This window comes from Daktulosphaira vitifoliae, unplaced genomic scaffold, assembly GCF_025091365.1.
Source record: "Daktulosphaira vitifoliae isolate Bord-2020 unplaced genomic scaffold, ASM2509136v1 Scaffold_1, whole genome shotgun sequence".
Classification (NCBI taxonomy): Eukaryota; Metazoa; Arthropoda; class Insecta; order Hemiptera; family Phylloxeridae; genus Daktulosphaira; species Daktulosphaira vitifoliae.
This window is the reverse complement of record NW_026099572.1, coordinates 42,120,725-42,140,506: the sequence shown is the minus strand read 5'-3', so window position 1 is coordinate 42,140,506 and position 19,782 is coordinate 42,120,725. Positions and strand designations below refer to the sequence as shown.

General features: G+C 25.2%; 3 protein-coding genes across 7 annotated transcripts; 1 reads left to right on the top strand and 2 right to left on the bottom strand.

The window, feature by feature from the left end:
- The first annotated feature begins 267 nt into the window (after positions 1-267).
- On the top strand, positions 268-12,678 carry LOC126895054 (uncharacterized). 3 transcript variants are annotated; one of them, XM_050666515.1, is made up of 13 exons: positions 268-478; positions 3,355-3,426; positions 3,675-3,738; positions 5,146-5,292; positions 5,365-5,579; positions 6,265-6,413; positions 6,610-6,718; positions 6,786-6,944; positions 8,291-8,413; positions 8,636-8,852; positions 8,929-9,210; positions 9,388-9,609; positions 9,675-12,678. In XM_050666515.1, the coding sequence occupies exons 2-13, from the start codon at positions 3,385-3,387 to the stop codon at positions 12,470-12,472; spliced, it is 4,527 nt and encodes a 1,508-aa protein (XP_050522472.1). In that variant the 5' UTR covers positions 268-478; positions 3,355-3,384; the 3' UTR covers positions 12,473-12,678. The 3 variants fall into 3 exon arrangements, with proteins under 3 accessions (XP_050522472.1, XP_050522471.1, XP_050522473.1); XM_050666514.1 differs by having other exon boundaries at positions 273-474; XM_050666516.1 differs by having other exon boundaries at positions 273-478; positions 5,368-5,579.
- A 2,208-nt stretch (positions 12,679-14,886) lies between these two features.
- Positions 14,887-16,343, bottom strand: LOC126895066 (small integral membrane protein 20). Its single transcript, XM_050666537.1, has 3 exons — positions 16,147-16,343; positions 15,107-15,163; positions 14,887-15,047 (listed from the first exon to the last, which is right to left on the bottom strand). The coding sequence occupies exons 1-3, from the start codon at positions 16,259-16,261 to the stop codon at positions 15,004-15,006; spliced, it is 216 nt and encodes a 71-aa protein (XP_050522494.1). The 5' UTR covers positions 16,262-16,343; the 3' UTR covers positions 14,887-15,003.
- Positions 16,344-17,681: 1,338 nt separating this feature from the next.
- On the bottom strand, positions 17,682-19,764 carry LOC126895061 (snRNA-activating protein complex subunit 3). 3 transcript variants are annotated; one of them, XM_050666529.1, is made up of 4 exons: positions 19,541-19,760; positions 18,746-19,368; positions 17,957-18,261; positions 17,682-17,882 (listed from the first exon to the last, which is right to left on the bottom strand). In XM_050666529.1, the coding sequence occupies exons 2-4, from the start codon at positions 19,353-19,355 to the stop codon at positions 17,880-17,882; spliced, it is 918 nt and encodes a 305-aa protein (XP_050522486.1). In that variant the 5' UTR covers positions 19,356-19,368; positions 19,541-19,760; the 3' UTR covers positions 17,682-17,879. The 3 variants fall into 3 exon arrangements, with proteins under 3 accessions (XP_050522486.1, XP_050522484.1, XP_050522485.1); XM_050666527.1 differs by having other exon boundaries at positions 17,682-18,261; positions 19,541-19,764; XM_050666528.1 differs by lacking the exon at positions 19,541-19,760 and having other exon boundaries at positions 17,682-18,261; positions 18,746-19,503.
- Between the last annotated feature and the right edge of the window lie 18 nt (positions 19,765-19,782).

Below are 19,782 nucleotides of genomic sequence, written 5' to 3'. Positions count from 1 at the left end.
ACGTAAATGTAATCTTTCGTAGTAAAACTCATTAATGTATACTTCAAACGTTCAATAAAAATTACTCTATCCAATTAATATGTTGATAACCGTAATAGTAAACCTTTAACATGTTTTTATTAAGGATAATACACTGTATAACCGGCCGCATGGATCTAGTATCTGGTCGACCTTGCATGTCATCCAATTTTATAAGCATGTGTTGTTCATATCATAAAAGTACTTATTGCACGTATTAGTAACATTATTTTTGTAATACATGCAGAATCCGCTGGCAATACCCAACCTACCTGGAGACTGTAAACGCGGGAGTACTTATGTTCTGTATCACTTTCACCTTCAGTGATATTGGTCTAAAGAACTTTAGCACAGTTTATACATGTTGAACTGTTTGTCACCTCGACGAGTAATCTATTCGACATAAAGTTCTTTAAAGACACTAAAACAATTCATTAGTACTACACCATTTTACAAGTAAGTAAGTACATTTTTATATATCATTAAATTATTTTTAATTATTGAAACAGAAATTTACCATTGTTATCACGTTTGTCAAATTATTGTTAGGGTTTTTCACATTTATAAATTATTAAATATAAAAACTTTTTTATTTTAAACAAGTACATTTTCATTAATATTTAAAAATAAAATGCTTTATGGTAATTTATGTGTATTATTTCAGTAATGTGTAGTGATTTAAACATTTTTTTCAATAATTAAGGAAAATTACAAAAATCTATATAACTAAATTGTTTGCACATAAAAAAAAACATTTCACATTTTAAATTAAATTTATAGTTAAAAGATCTCATAATGAGATTTTTTTATAAAGTAAACTTAAAAAATTACTTCTAAAAGCCAGAAATACTATATTTATTTGCAAATTAACATTTTTACATTCAAAAATTAATAATTATTGCTCAAAAAAAATTTTATTTTAATAATCTACGCTTAGAAATTAAATTTTTTTTAGTTGTTTTATCTTCTAAACATTTCGAAAGGAAAATTGAGTATGTAAATACAAATTATAAATTAATCAAATATATGCAAGACTTAATTACTAATCAAAAAAATTATTTTTAGCTCAAGAAGAGTCTTTTTTTTCGATATTTAGTACATAAAAATTGAACTAATCGATATCAAATTAACATTATTAGATTTGTATACGCATTTTTCTGAATAGAGATTTTATTTATAACTATGTTTAACACAATATCTTTTATGGCATTAAGTAAAATAGAATTATTTTTATGAAAATATAAATCTTTTTCGTTTATACTATAAGTTTAAAAAAAATATTTTCTTATATATTTCCCTCTTGCTTCGTAAAATTATAATGACTTAATTTTTTTCACGTGTTCATTTATATCATTAGATATAAATTTTCAATTTTCTTCTTACATGAGAAGTACACGACCCTATTTGATGATATAACGTGAAGTTTATTTAAAATATTACACTAATTAGACATTTTCGAGGTAAATATTTATTAAATTAATTTCCCTGCTAAGAAGAGTTAAGAACTTTAAATATAACACCTTCATAAATTTCAATAACTACATTTAAATTTTAATCACACTCTCAAGACTGTTCAGTTTACCAACTAAGCCGCGTGAACCCCATCTAGAAGTAATATCTTCTACAAGTGATTATAGTATCTAATATAGTTTGAAATAGGATTTCTGAAAAATATCTTTTTTAATTAGTAAAAATTACATTTTTTCATAACTCGATATTTTAATATGTGACTTAATTGTTTATAAATGACTCAAATAACCAACGAGCTATTATATAAGGTACTATTAAAATGCAAATAAAATTTCTATATTAAATTGTAAATAATTCAAATTTTTTGAAAAAAAAAATCAAATAAATAACATTTTTGATTTATTTACATTTCAATTATAAAAATCGTTACACCTTATTTAAAGCATATAAATCATGATGAGCTAAATACTTTAAGTAATTTCAAAAACTACTATCGCTTCTAAATTGCAAGTCATTCATGTAAATTCTAGTGTCATAATGATACTACACTTTAATTTACCATCGATGTCATTCTTAAGTAATTTTTGATGTAGTATTCGTTTGAAAAATACTATTTAGAATCTTTTATGTATTAAATAGCTAAACACCACATTATAATGGATATTTAAAGTATGTATTGTTGTAAATAAAATGGTAATGTGAACATATAAATTCAGTTTCATTGTGTTGGGTGCGGAACCAACAGTTTCTTTATTTACTATACAATTACTTAATTTATTAAATACTATTAAGGAAAGAATATTTTTTTGTAGTAATGCTTATTCGCTTTAATTTTTTCTAAATTGAGTTTTGCATATATAGATTTCATACTAATGGTTAAACGTGCATAAGAATTATGTGACATTTTGGTGAAAATTAGTTAGGGTGTTAAACTGGAAACTGAGCATTTTGTTTTTGTCCACAAATTATAAATATTTAACTTCAAATACTATCAATTTATAATAATTCAACATTTTGTGTTAATATTAATTCTTACGGCAATAAAAAATTTGAAATGAAGCACCAGAAAATTTCATAAAAGAACACGTACTATTTTGTGAACTAAGCCTTTAAAATTCGATCATTATATGACCGTAGCATTCTAAAATACAAAAAAAGTAAATAAATCAAAAATCTAATATTATATTCGTATTATTTCCACTCTATATTTATTAAGAAAATTATAGTCAGTATTCATGGAATAATAAGGAAAAATATTTAAAAACAGTTTATTTTTATATATATATATATATAAAAAAAAGTAGAAATACTTTATTTTCCGTGGCGCTATTGATATTCATTATCTAAGTATTGTAAATTAATTATTAAAATTAAATCAAACACGACAATCTATTTTTTTATTTGATTATTTTAAAATTGATGATTATTATAAATCTTCTTTTTATGAACAAAATTCTTATTAGGAAAAATATAGCAACCACTGTATATACTTATTTCTCTATTTGAAAATAGTCAAATTGACTATAGTCATCTTAAATTAAGTCATTAAAATATTTAATAATATGAATGACGTTTTACAGCGTCTTTCGCTGTAAGACAATTTACATTGTCTTAAATGACACAAATATTCGTACTACAATAACATATGATATGATATTATTGTAATACTATAGCATTCGCAAAACTAGTCAAACTAGATTATCTTTTTCAAATTTAATGTAAGATGTTCAATCTTATGCAACAGTTTATGAAGGATTTTAACCTTTCTCGAAAAAAATCGAGAACATTGCCCTAGGCATTCCATAAACTAATCCACATACGTATAAATCTACCAACGTAAACGTAATATGACTTTTTTTTATCAAGGTCATTGACGCACAATGTTAACCAAAATATATGAAAACTTTGTATAATAATAGAAAGGAAGTTTTAAAAAAGGTTAGTATTAATTTTTATAAGAAATTTTATATAATTTAATTAATTAGATTAATAAATTATTTACTTTTACTTTATTCATGTTTAACACTAAAATAGAGTACTTTAAGGTCACTGTTATGTTTTCATTGAATCAATTTAATTTTGAAGGTCAATTTAAATCATTACTATTGGGTTCTGTAATAGATTTTAATAATTATCTAACTGTATCAAAACATTTATCACTTACGTGTTAGGAATTTTTATTTCAGATGGCTGAAGGCCTTAGATTGTCCATTTTACTGGTTTTATTCGTTTTCAACTGGGCAAAGTCTGGTAAATATTTTGCTTTAATTATGAATAATTTGGTTCAGCTTTAATTAATAATTAAAAATAAAATAAAAACTTATCAGAGAAATATAACGATTTATTATAATATAGAGTACAGGATAATTTATTAAGAATACTACCCCTATTTTTCATCAATTTTAAATTTGACTTATTCACTTAGTAAAATAAAAATTGATTGTTTGGTTAGAAAACATTATTCCTAAGGGATACCCTGTAAAAATAAAGTTATCCCTAAAATCTATAAATTTTAGAGATATTCAACGTAGATATCTTATCTGTACGTTATGATAAAACAAGTGCCACTAAACAATATCTTCTTATCGCTTTTTATAAATATTTATATTTATATTAAAACTAATATCTCAAAAATTAATTTTACAAAATTAATCATCATTGACCAGTAAAATTTTTATTTTAATCATTCTCCATCTAATAGCAAAAGATATAATACGTTCCCATTTAACTTTTAAAAGCTACACCTAAAATTTCTACTCTTAGAGATAATTTTTTCTTGGAATATTATTGATATATATATATATATATATGTGTGTGTGTGTAATTCATGCTAATAAATCTAATTTAATCTATATATATATTTATGAAAAATTATTTACAAAACACTGTACTAGTATAATATTTTTTTATATCAAAGCCTTAATGGTTTTTTAAGAGAGGACTTTTGTCTATAGTTCATAACTCATTATACTGAAAAACAACTTTTATCACATCGAAAATATTAATATATTTCAAATCATATCTGAGATTTTTAGATTTTTGAGATCCAAGCAAGTGATCTTCTTGAATTAAATATATATAATAAACAAACAAACATTATAATATTTTTTTGTTATATTTAATAAAATAGAAGTCTTACATTTTTTATTGAAACAGGTTTTTTGAAGATAGTCGCTTCAGACCTTAAAATTATTATACAAAAAAGAATTTAAATTATAAATAAAATTATAAAAATATTCTCACAGTAATTTTTTCTAACTATACCTAGGTAAAAATCATGTTTTTATTGAAAATTATTTATTAAAACCAATATAAGACAATTTTTTATTTTAAAAAACTTGTTAGTTAAATTGCTATTTTGTAAAATGTGGATTTAATTTTACAGTTCAATAAAATAATAATAATAAAATATATATACTTATATACTAACATATATATTTTTACAAATACACTATTTTATTTTTTTTTAAAACCTCATAAACTTTTATCATTGAAAAAAAAATTGAAGTGAAATTTTTGGCAAAACTTTGACACTTATTAATTTTTTCTTTGTAAACCATTAATCATCTATATATACTTAATCAATTGAAATTTCTTAATTTTATACATTGTTTCAACATTTAAAAACTATCTTTTTTTATCTTATATATGATTTAGAAAATACAAAATGTGTGAATGTGCCAATGAAACAGATAATTTGCCAATTTGGTACTTCAAAAGAAATAACTGAACTAAATCCATGCCTTTGTACACATATAGCAGTTCCAGTGAGTTTAGAATTAGAAAAAAATGATGACACGAAAGGTAAGATTTTACACTAATTAATATTTCTGAATCTATTTACATAATTACTTAATTTTGTGATTCTTATTAAAGCAGATATATCAAAAACTATTAAATTCTATAAAGAAAGCAACATTAATCTTAAATTACTAGCTGCGGTTACCTTATATGCGGAAGATGTTGCAAAAAAACCAAACCAGATTTGCAAGGAGATAATAGACATACTAGTGAATTACGATGGTGTGCAATTAGATCTAAAACAATCCGATATATCAGTTGATAAAACATTAATTGTGCATTTTTTCAAGGTAAAATGGTTTAAACAATATATATTCTAAGTATGGTAGATTACTGTTATTGCTCAAATAAAAATTGTGAATTATTTAACGTAATCTCATATATTAAAAACTAGTATAAAAAACTCCTTTAAATCAACAATTTTTTTTATCAATATACATTTAATAATATTTTTGTTAAATAAATTGTATTTTTTTTTAATCGAACCATTTGTTTTTGTTGTTTTAAAAAAATATTTGTTAATTGATCAAGTTTGTTTTCTTCTAACAAAAATAATAGTAAAATTAGTAAAGAACTATGATTCATTTAACAAAAATTTTATTGAACGTATTTTGATAATGCATTTGTTAATTTTATCGGAGCCTTTCTTTAGTGTACTTGTAGACAAATTTTAAATACTAAATATTTATAGTACTGTAAAATTGGATAACTTTGATTTGACGGGACAAAATTGATTGAGACCCTATTTAAATTATAATGTCAACATTAAGATATTCGTATTAGCACTGGTAAAATGAAAATAACAATAAGAGGGACGGTGTGGCCAAGTTGGCAGTGTTAAAATTAGTTAAAATTTCCACGATCTCTCTCTCTTTCTCTAATTAAAGCCTTAAAATTGTACTCAAAATAACATATTATTCAGTACACATTATTAAGATTAAATTATATTTAAAAAAATGAAATTGTTGGTTATAGGAGTTGACGTCAAAAATGGAAAGTCATTATCGTACAATTACAAATAAAAATAATGCTGAAGTTGTAATAAAATCAAAAGAAATTCAATTAGTGCTTCCACCAAATTCTGTACTATTATCGAAGCAATACGATCTTAAAAAGTTATCTAAGTAAGTTTATTAAATTAGTCAGGCACGTATTCAGAAAGTTCCCATGGGGTTAGCACTCTCCATACAAAAATTTGGAGAAGAAAAATGTTTTAATTAAAACCCACTTCTCAAAAAATAAAATCCTGACTATGTGTCTATCCATAGTTCATTATTTGTGAATTATCATACTAATATAATAAGATTAATGATATAATAGGATCGTCGATTACTTTATAATAGCAACGCACAACCTTGTAGATACGACAGAGCAAAAATTTACCTATCATCCAAGCAGATTAATGGGTAGTGATGATCTATTAAATGCTGTAAGAATTAAAGACAACTATCAAGTTACTTAAATTTATTTGATAACCAATCAATTATTCGTTTTAGGATGCCCTGGTTGATCTTATTTTAAGTTTAGGAGTACATCATTCTTCATTACTACTATCCTTACCATCAACAGCAAACAAATTCGTATTAAAAGATCCTTTTTTAAATACACCTCGATCATCGACAGTTGGTTTGCCAACAATTATAACTCGACAACAAGTAACTAAATTGAAAAATAAGTATTTAAATGAAATTACAGACATATCGATGGTGTTTGGGAATCTAAATTAGAAATTTGTAAAAATGAGTATATGTTATTCATGATTTAAAAAAATCATTTGGTTATATTTGTATTATGATCTGAATTATAAAAATGGCTATGGTATATCCGGTGTATAGTATAAAGAGTTATATTTTTATTATTAACCCCTCTATTTTTCTTAAAATAATAATTATGCTAATAAAGTCCATTACGGTATTGTTTTATTTCATATATTTCTCGATTTATTAATTATTAAGTATTTTTTTAATTCACTCTTATAACTTATATGGACGTCAACCTAATTTTATTAAATTACAACATACATATTTAATTAACTTATAAAATAAAAAATGATTAAATCAATTAAGAAAAGACTGTTTGATAACATTTATTAACCCATTATTTCGGAAGTTTTAACTATTTTAAAATTTAATGTGTAGCTGAGGTGTGGTTTATGTTATTTTTATCACTATGTATAATTGTAATGCGCTTTACCTCAACTCTATATTTAGAAATACTAGTTCAAAAATTGTTATCGGACAGTAATTTTCATAACTAGAATATTTTTTATTTTGTAATCTAGTTAAATATGTATATTACCATTTTAGAAAAATTAAGTAATACCATTATTAGGTGTGAGAGATGAATTAAAAAAATATTTAATGATTGATAAATCTAAAAATATATGAAACTAAAAAATACCAAAAAGAATTTTCTTAACATAATTATTATTTTAAGAGAGATCGAATGGCTAATTTCAATTAACTTAAATGGATGAGATGAATGACTAAAGAAGATAGAATAAGGAACGAACATAGAAGAGGGTGTATAGATGTAGTGTCAATTGTGGTTAAGTTGAGAGAAAATATACTTAGATGGTTTGGTCATGTTATGAAGAAAGAGGAATTGAAAGCTATAAGAACAGTTATGGAAATGAATGTTGAAGCAAAGAGTGGTAGAGTAAGGCCGAAAAAGGATTAAGGAATGTTATTAAATGCAATATGAAGACTGCTAATATGTGTGTGGATGATGTGGAAGATCGTGTCAAGGGGAAGTTTAGAATAAGGCTTACCGACCCTAAGTATTGGGATAAAAGCGAGGAAAAAGAAGAAGAGTGGCTAATTTTAAAATATTAATGTATATATTATTTTATTAATTCAGAGGTACAGTTTTTTTAAATAATGTATAGTAAAATAACTTTTATAAATTTTTAATTTAGATTGTTTTATTCCAGCACGAGCATTATAAAAAATTGCAATATAAATAAAATTCCTTATTGGTGTATTAATTGATATTTTCATAGATGTGTGAAGAAATGAGGGAAGGAAATTGGACTATAGAGAGAGACGAGGATTTTACAGCTCCATATGCTTTTATGAATACTACATGGATGGCATTTGATGATAGTGTAAGCGCTTCAATAAAGGTAATTAATTAAAGTTTTTAAAGTAAAACATAGAAGTAATAATTGGAATTTGTTGTTAAATTAAAAATATAATTTTATTATTCAAAAACATATTTTACTATCCGAATAAATAATTCTTAAATAAATTATTTAATCTGAATATTTTTATGTTCTATTAATATCTTGAATGTAACGTGAATATCTTTCACGTTACATTAAAAAAATAATACGTTTACTTTTCAGGGTAAATATGTATTACTAAGAGATTTAGCTGGGATAGTAGTTACTGATGTTGAAGCATTAGACTGGAAATCATCTTGCTCGAATCAAACAAAAGCTGAACCTTTAACAGAACTCGCAAAAACATTTACAGAAACGGCAAGAAAGTCTAGAGCTGCCCAATTTCTAAGTTTACAAGAACAATTACAAAACCCAGTTGATCAAGAATTTTATTTTAACAGTAAAATAAATAGACCATTAATTATTTATTTTACGATAAATAACAAATTAATTAAAAATTATTTGTTCTAATACAGATGAAATTAGTTATTCGCCTTATTACATTGAACGCGTTGTAAGTAGAGATGGGGAAGTACATATAATTCGAAAAGACGTAAAAACAGAATTTGAATGTTCACGTCAAGGATATTTTAGACATCCTAGTGGTTGTAATCGATTTTATCGTTGTGTGAAATTCGATCAACAATCTAACTATTTTACTGTTTATGAATATGACTGTCCTGATGGTTTAGCATTTGATGAAAAAGTTGAAGTTTGTGTTTGGCCAGGATCGCTCTCCGACAGCGGAGCATGTCAAGGTATTAATTAGTAATCTATTTTAATTACTTGATAAACTATTAATAGTTTCAAAGTTAATACAACAATAATTATTATCAATTTTTAATATTTACAAAGTTCAGTTTCTTTAAAATATCAACTAGATTTTTTTTAATTTCATAAATTATTTTTAATATATAATATAATAATTTTTAAAGGTTCCAGTGAAATTGCTCCTGTTCCCAGAAATCAATTTATTTGTCCATCAATTGAAGGGTATTATGCCGATCCTGAAAATTGTCGTTGGTTTTTTGCTTGTCTTGACCACGCTAAAGATGGAAATACTCCACTTACCGCTTATGAATTCAAATGTCCATTCGGATTGGTTTTCGATGAACAATCATTAAACTGTGATTGGCCATGGAAAGTGGAAAAATGCGGTATTTAACTTATATTATGAATGTGCATTATAATTTAAATGTATTGTTATATATATATATTTTAGGAAATTCTGCGTATTCCCAAAACTTGGGTTATGGTGAACAGTCATATCAACCTTATCCACAACAATTTAGTGGATTACAATCAATAAATTCATTTTTACAGTATAATCAAAATTTAATAAATCAACAAAAATTATCGTATGGATCAGTTGACACACATATTTCTTCATACGAACCAAAATCATTGTATGCAAAAAACGAACCTCAGAATCCATTTAACACAAAAACATTGAGTTATACTCAATCATCAGATAAATTAACAGGAAGTACTCCAAATATTTCACCATTTTTTTACAGCTCAACCAAAATTGATCAGAGTAGCACACCTAGCCCTCAATTGGTACATAACATCGCTAAAAATTATGTGACTTTAAATAATTTAAAATCTGGTTTTATTTCAACACAAAACTATGAATCACCCAATCAATCCCCTACACCATTTAATTTTATAGAAACATATACGGATAGACCATCAAAATATGCTAGTTCAATTAGACAATATTCAAGTAGTACATTAAGCCCTACATTTACTTATGTTTCATCCGATGAGTATAACCCAACACAAAAATCTATTTTACCTTATAGTACTCCAGATACGTATGCTGTTCCAAATCAACCAACTTTCCGAATTAATGATTATAATTCTGAATTTAGCCGAACACCAGTGCCCGGAACTCTTTATCATCAATCTCATAATTTAAAATCTACACAATATGATTCTACTAAAGCTCCTGGTGTGCTCCTTCATCAACAAAATAATTTCCAAAGCATTCCAGTTAATCAAAATTATGATTCTCATAAAAGTGATATACAGTATCCTCCCTTAAGAGATTATGAGTTATATTCAACTACTCAAAAACCAGAAATTAAAATACAAGAGTCGGGATACTACACAACTAGTATACCAAAAATCTACCCAAGTTCAACCATACTTAACGAACCTCATTTTAATACAGAAATTAGGAAAGATAATAATTTGGATAAAAATTACGAGTATATATTGTCATCAAATGATTTTTATAAATACTCTAAAAATCAAAAACAATATTTTTCAACAAGTGCGCCATATGTACCTTCATCATCAAGCATTGGTTTGAATCTCTACGAAATTTTGTCTACTACACCAAACCCTTTGTCGTATGAAGAAAAGTTATACCAGACGCCGGTTAAATCTTCCTTTAACTTTGAAGATTATTTATCAAATGTTCCTAGTCAGTCATACCAGACAGCACCTATAATAAAAAATAAACATTTACCATCATTAAGGGAGCAAGTTTATTCACAAACTACTCCTAATTATTCTACAACGTCAAAACCTAGCATAAGATATTACAGTCTACCTCAAACTTCAGAGACATATAATTTAATCTTGCCTTATGTTCATTCTTCTTCAAAAATAGAAACAATAACCCAAAACAGCCCTAGTTATAGTTCTCCATCTTACTCGACAACTACAGCTAGACCTATTAAATTTGATATCACTGATTATAAATTCAAAAACCTTGAAACTAACGATTATTCAAATTACTCTCCGCTGAATTACATACCATCGTCTACTCCCAATACTTATACATCAACAGCAAAGCCAACAGTTAATTATTATACACCTTCGTCAATTTCTTCAACTGTTGATGATGCTTATATTAGTGATCTTATTTCAAAATTATCACATGACTCAAGCTATTCAAGTACAGTAAAAACACTTTATCAAAATAAAGATTATGAACCAAATTATTCTTTTAACATTGATGAATATATAGCGAAACTATCGGAAAACATTGAACATTCAACGCTTCGGCCAGAGTACTCGAGTGGTACTTATAAGCCAGAGGTTCATTCAAATAGCTATATTTCACAATTATTACCTACTTCGACATATTTCTCATCAACGGAAAAGCCTATAGAATTTAATGAGCAAACGTATTCAATTCTTCCTATTCAATCAACAACGTGTAAACCTGGAGCTGCTATTAAAGTATCTGCTCCTAAATTCCAATATGTACCTTCATTGGAATCTGTATTCAGTGTAAAACCTATAACTTATACACAACAATCAGAATCGTTAGGTGGATTTTCAAGTACAGCTGCCAATCTTATAGACAATTACCACAACATTCACAATTCTTTAGATTCAGCTTATCGTGCACCATATCCCAAGTATTATTCGCCACCAGTTGGAAATACACGTTATACAACTAATTACTCTTTGCCAAGAGAATACGAAAAAGATGCTGGACATGTTTTACATACCGGTTATCCTTTGTTTCCTTTACAACCAATCATTGTGGAACCAGTTAGTGCTGAGTTAAATGCTGAATTTGAAAAGTATTATATGGCTGGTATAAAAAAACATTTAAAAAGTGAAAAAGATGGAAAAGTATTTGCTGAAGGTGATTCTAACTCTTTATTAGTTGGTAAATTGGGAGCTCAATGTGATTGCACGAAAAAAAATAAGCCCATAATTGTAACTTCTACTACTAAAACAGTAATTGATAATGAAAATGATGATGACGAAAAAATAGTAAGCGTTAAAGCAGTAGAAACTAAATCTACAGTAGTTTTAGAAGAACTTAAAAAATCTTCGAAAAATAAATTATGTACTCGTCCGGGGTTATTTAGAGATCCAAAACAATGTAACAAATTCTATTCATGTAATTGGGATAAATGGTCCCAAAAATATGAAATAAGTGAATTTAAATGTCCAATTCACCTCGCATTTGACGAAAATATAAGCGCTTGTAATTGGCCATCCAAAGGTCCAACTTGCTCACATGATACATTAATTACATACACAACATAATTAAATATTATTTAATGTCTTCAAATATTCTTTCCATTCAAATAAGTTAAAAATTTATACTATTTTAGTTTAAGAATTTAATATTAAAATTAGGTTACATTGTTGTGTATAAAATAAAATAACAATATATTTTTATTAAGTGTAAGATAACATTTTTTAATTAATTAAAAACATCATTTAGGTTTTTTAAAAGAATTATTACTAATTTTGTTAGTTTACTTGAATAATCCAGATAATCATTTTTTTTAAATCAACAATAAATTAGTGTTGATTAATAAAAAAAAAACGGTAGCACAGTGGGGTCGAGGCACAGTGTAGACAAGGCATAGATGGGACAAGTATAGATGATATTTGACAGNTCCAGATAATCATTTTTTTTAAATCAACAATAAATTAGTGTTGATTAATAAAAAAAAAACATAAATTATTCATCATTTAAATATATCTAATCATTATATAAGAAATGGTGAACAGTAATGTAGTCATGAAATATTTCATAGGTACGCGCCTAAATCAAAGTATAACTCCCAATATATTACCCAATATTCTATACTCCCCAGAATTTTTTTTAGGGTGGGAAGAGAGCATAATTTTTTCAAAAAGAGGTACCATAAAGAAAATTAATGTGCAAAAAGTAATTGAAAGGTCAACTATGACTATAATTCAAGAATGGCTATAATTTTTAATAGAAGTTAATAGATATATTATATAGAATATAATAACTCCCAATCCTCTCATGATTGTACATGTCGTACGTCGGTAGTGCCCCAACGTAGACACAAAAGTTTATTAATGTTTTATATATATATCTTGATGACGAGTTCGTCGTCCGAGCTCTTCTTGAGTCCTCCCGTTGGATAAACTGATCAGCCCCAATCTCTCTAATTAGTGGACTACTAAAGGGGTAGAGTTTAGACCCGTCAGCACAGTCTAGCTCAAAAGTAGCAGACTGAAGGGTGGCTCCTTGTCAGCCACCAGCACAACTACCTTTTTACTATACCCACTAAAGGACGGTTAAGCCCAAAAACTAGCCAGCTCGTACACTAATTATTAAGATTGACTAAAGGACCAGCAGTCCAACCTAGACTCTAGCCGCACACACACACACACAAATTCTAAGAACACGGTGAATAAAATATTTGCGCTAAGGCCAGATTTTTAAATAGATATTTTATTTAAAAACGTATTAAACACAAAGTCAAATATAATATAAAAATTTAACACAAAAATTAATTAAATCTTACAAAAATATAAAGTTATTCTTACACCAACGACCTAACTCGTAACTCGACGTTTCTTCGACAAAAACGTCCAGTCTCGTCTCCCTCAGTATCGTCTCCCTATACTTTTCATGTTTCCCTTTTATATTCTTTTTCCCACTATTATTAATTTGCTTACCCTGCATTTCCCTTTTATATGGAATTATTATTTTGCTTAAGAGTTCAAAAATTGCTTACTACTATTGTAAAGCTTATATTATACTAAAATCGACGTAATNTTGTAAAGCTTTATTATACTAAAATCGACGTAATTCAATACTTCCTCATCTAATTACTACATACAATAACTTAAATAGTTTTTCTATCTTGATTTCTTAGTTAATTTTAGAAATTAAAGGTTTTACAACGATGTTTATAAAAATGATTTCTTAATGAAATTTTTAAATAATAGTAATAATAATATTTTTACTATGATGGAAAATAGGAATAATCCCCAACATTGTTATTTGATATTTTCAAATAATTTATGTTACATGTATTTAAATCATTTGAAAATCTAATGTTTATAGTATAAAAATTTAATATAAATGTTAGGAATAATAATTGTGTATTAATGGACCAAAATTATTATTATGGATAAAGGTATAAATATAAAATTATAAAGTCGGTACACACCAAATACCTGCATATACCTCCCAACTATACCACTGATGTATTTGCTTAGTAATTAATTTTTCTGCACAGCAAAATATAGTCCATAAATATTCTTTTATATAGAGTATAAACCCCCAAAAATGTAGAAAAAAAAGAACTAACAAAAAAAAGATTTAAGACATTAAGCATAAAATTATAACACATGCGGTTAATGTTGTCAATGATATCTCGAGAAAACACAGAATATACAATGGACTACAGTTAAACGTATATTTATGTGCTTAAGAAATACAGTTAATTATGGTCTATTTTATAATTTTATAAGTGTTAAACTTGAATTCGTAAGATACAGTGATATTGATGAAAACTGAATTAAATTGACACTTAAATTAACACTTTAGTTTAAGCAGTAGTAAAATATTATTTTAACTTCTACCTTCCAACATTTATGCATGAGAAAACTCTAAATTTTAAAAGAACATTTATTTACCTGGAAAATTTAAACAATTATTTTGTAATTATAATTGAAGAAAATTGAGATTCACAGTAATAATAAAAACAATATATTTAGTTTTAATTAGACTATAATTAATACATTTTATATCACATTATAATATTTAAATAACAAAAAAAACACATAAAATCATGGCTTCAAACTCAATCATTTTTTCTTTCAAATGGATCAGTCCAGACATTCATACCTAAAATTTATTTGAGAACTTTGTTTAAAAAAGTTTTAATTAAAATTAAGATTTCATACTTGATGGTAAAACTCTGGCTTGATCTAACTGAGAACGATTTATTTCTTGAGCTTTTTCTAAAAATAAAAAAATAACTTAACAATTAATTTTTAATACCTATAAATTATAGATATAATATAATGATTATCACTGTATCCCGAAGGTAAAGAATACTATGTACTAAAGTTGTAATTTTTCAGGAGAAAATTTTATTGCTAGATCTTAATACAGTTATAAATTACTCTTTTAAACTTTATTATGTCATAAACTAATCCAAATAATATAAATCAAGAAAAAACAAAATCAATGAAATATTTTGCATAAATCATGTAACCATAATACCTCTGCAAAATATTTTTTTCAAAATAAGTATTTTTTTATGCCTAATAAAATAGTATATTTAAAGTGGGCAAATCAAATATAGTTTTTGAGTTATTATAAAAAATATTAAAATTGACTTATTTAAAAGGTAAATTTTTTAGAAAATGTAGCAAATTTTTTTAGATTTTTCAAAAAAAAAAAAATTTTTAATGATTTCAAATTTAGGATCAAAATATTGAAACAAATTCATTTATTCTATTTTACTTATTTTTTTAATTAATTAAAAAAAAGATTTTTTTAATTAATTAAAAAAAAGATTTTTTGAAAAGAACAAGTTTATTTATAAATAATTTTTTTTTTTCATGATTACGTTAAAAAAAACTTATATAGCATAATTCCTACATTATTTATGTAGTTCACTATATCCTGTAATGCTTTTTTTTTTTTATAGAATAAAATAAAATTTGTCTCAAATGTTTTCTTTTATAAACTTAACATATAGTTTTGACTTAATTTTCCTGGAATTTGGTAACTTGATGATTTACATATTATTCATTCATTAATTCAATTTAATTGGTAAACATAAGTCATATTTCTAATTAATATACAAAAAAAAAACAAATTTTTGCACCCTTTAAGATTAGATTTAAAAACAATACCCTAAAACACCTTATATTTATAATATTACTTAATAAATGGAAACAACTAAACATTTTTAATTTTTTAACACACTACTTACTATATTCTTCTACATGAGTCATAGGATAAATGATAATAGGATAAGTTGCTAATCCGATAGAACCAACAAACGCCGAAATGAATGCTACATATTTCCATCCTTTTAAAACACTCATTCCTAATTAAAGAAGAAATTTGAACTTGTCAAAAATTTCAAAATAATATTTTTATTAATATTAGTTATTTAATAGTGATAAACCATCACTGATAATACTTATCACAATCATAAAATTTACTGTTTTTAGCAGAACTTCAATTATTACAGTCACATATCCATCGTTAGGACTTTTGAAATATGCAAAATGATTTCTTAATATAATCTTCAGAAATGTAAAGAGAATTAGATTTTTTTTTTGTAGAATCTTAATCTTTTCTCGTGTACGAATTATAAAAAATTCATAACTTTTTTTTAGTAAATTTACTTGAATTTTTTAAATGGCAATAAATAAATTAGCTTAACTATAAGGAATACGTCTAATAAAAAAAAATTACAACATTTCAACTAGTATTTAATAATTTAAATATAAATTGTTGGAGAGGTGTTGGTTAAGGTATTTCTCTATAGTGCTTCTATTTTTACTCAAGTTTAAAACTTATTAACGGTCAGTAATTTTCTTGATTATAAAATTTTCCAGTAAATTAAGTCTCAGAAGATGATGCATAAGACATTTTAAAAAAAAGCACTGTATATTTCATTTGTTTTCATTGAGTGAAATAGTTATAAGATACAATAACTAACTCCCCTAAAAAATAATTAGTAGTTAATAAAATTGTATATTTCATTGAATTATGAATTCACAATGAAACGTTTTTTATGATGGTGATTTTAATTACTGTCAAATACACCTANACGTTTTTTATGATAGTGATTTTAATTACTGTCAAATACACCTATACTTGTTACAATTATGCCGCCACCTAATTGGCTAGGTTTTTATTTAAAACTACTTTTTTTAAATTATTTTATCCATTCAGTAATAGTCTGACCACAAAGTTAGGGAACAAACATCATAAATCATTAGACTGGTAAGGTCATACCTTAATATTAATAAAAAAACTATTCAACAAAAACCTCATAGATTATTTGCTCTTTGATTGAGACAAGTGAACTAAATTTACAAATAAAACAATTTTAAAAAGATTTAGTTAACAAAAATTAATAAAATATTACTATTAACCCTTACATAGAGGGGTCCTTATATAAGTTAATAATAATGCATTTGTGGTCTTACTAAGGAAAATGTCTTGGATACATAAAATTCTTCTTAGCCTCTACCCCAAATATTTGGTGTTAAATTATGATGATTTGATGGGAATTTTACACCAGCTTTTGACCTGACACAACCTCATTATAGTTGAGGGAACCAATACGGCATTGTATAAAATTTAATAAAATCACTATCACTTATATAAAATAATAATAATAATTGCAATTTAATAGTTATTAATTAGTATAAATAAGTTATAGTTGTTTATTATAAATAAAATTAATAATTTCAGGTCAATATATTTTTAAATAATTATCACAGGCTAAAATAGTTAATATACACATATTTTATTTTTTAATTACAAAACATTTATTCATATTGTAAAACAGTAATATAATTTCATTTTCTCCATTTAATGGCTCTGTAAGCTTTGAAATTTGCTATTTTTTCTCCTATATGATCATAATTATAAGATAAAAAACATGATTCACACATATGGTTAACAGTTACAGGAGTTCTGTCATCATCACTAATCATAACAATACTAGCAATAAATTTATTGCAAAAGATACAATTTTTTAATCTTTCTTTTGCTGTACTTACAATTCTTGGATAATTATTTTGACCTAAACAATCATTTGTTTGAGCAAAACTTATGTCATTAAAAATGAATAGGTGTTCACAGCGTCCCAAATGTTGATATACATAAGGCTGGCCTATACACACTTCTAAATCTAAAAGCTGTGTATCCATTGTTAACACATCTTTAATAGGTCTCTTGTTATCTTCGGCCCATTTCTTCATAGAATTTGCATGGGTAAGAGTAGGTCCAGAACATAATGAATCGATATACAAATTATTATTTATATAAAATAATCCTGGTTTTAAGTCACAGTTCATGATAAACTCTAAAACACATAATTTAATAAATAATACATTTTTTATGAAAAGTTTAATAGTTTATTTTTTAGAGATATGATTATACATTATTACAATTGAAAAATTTCTCTTTAAATATATATAGCTATACTATATCTAATAATAAAAAACAATGATGATAAACCATTACCATATTATTACTATTATCCTTCATAGTAAATGATTTTAGTATACATTTAGCATATAACTGATAAATCAAACTATTAAGTAACTTAATTATTATATATTTTTTTAATAATTGAAAACATTTAACAAAATATACACATTAAACAAGTATACTATTTATTTTCATTTAAAAAATTAACCATGATACTATCTCTTAGTAATTGACTATCCCACAAAATGTCTTTAAACTCAATTTATATCTTAAGTAATTTTTATACCATAATAGTACAAACAATCTCTAAGTACACTAAATATAATTATATATCTTTTATTTTTATTGATACATACCAAATGGTTTGAAAGGATTTTCACTTATATCTCCACTAATTTCACTATCAATATTAATACATTTGATTGCACTTTTAACATCTCGGAGAGTCTGAGATTCATGAAATTGAATAGAATCATTACAGTGAGGAATAACGGCTTCATCAGGATCTTGATCTTTAATCCAATGAAAAGGATGATAAACAGAAATGGTAATCAATACAGTTTGACCTGGAATAATATTTCCTCTAGGAGTAAATACAGGAGGCGGCGTATAAATTTTTGTTCTCTTAATTTGATATAAATCACTGGAACTTCTTTTGTGTGTTTTGAGATCTCCATCTGCTGAATCATAAATAGGAAAAAGACATCGTGCATTTAAACAATCAGGAGAATCAAAGAAACTTTGGAAATTGTACTTTTGCAGTTTGATATTACAGTCATTCATTTCATTTTGTAAATTTGAATAATCCATATTTGGATTGATTGATTTAAGTTTATCAATAATTACTCGATAAGAGACTTTTGAAATTTTAACTTGATCAAAAGTATGAGCATTTTCTGATTTAAAACGTCTTATATTAATTAAATTTGAAAAATACCCTCCCAGAAATTCATGACTAAACTCCATCGGTTATCAATATCTGTGAAACATTTTTGTTGGATTAAAAAAAAAAACAATAATACCGTATGCCAAGTTCAAATAAAAATTCTTAAAGAACATCATTAATATGTACAATTATTTCTAATTAACATAAACAGCAATAAAATAAAATAAATTCATTAATAATTGATAAATACTTTCTATTATTTTACCTAGGGAATTGACAATCTGAAGTAATGCTAACAATTATTAATTAAATTATTATTTTAGTTCAATTATTTTCGAACAGAATAATTTTATTATTAATTGGACATCATTGGCTTATCATTGAACTTATCATGATTAATTAAAACATAGACAAGTATACTAATGGAATAATTCCTTAACACTAGTAAGCAGTGATAACCACATTTACAGAATAAATCAAGAAGATATGACAAATCTAATAACTATT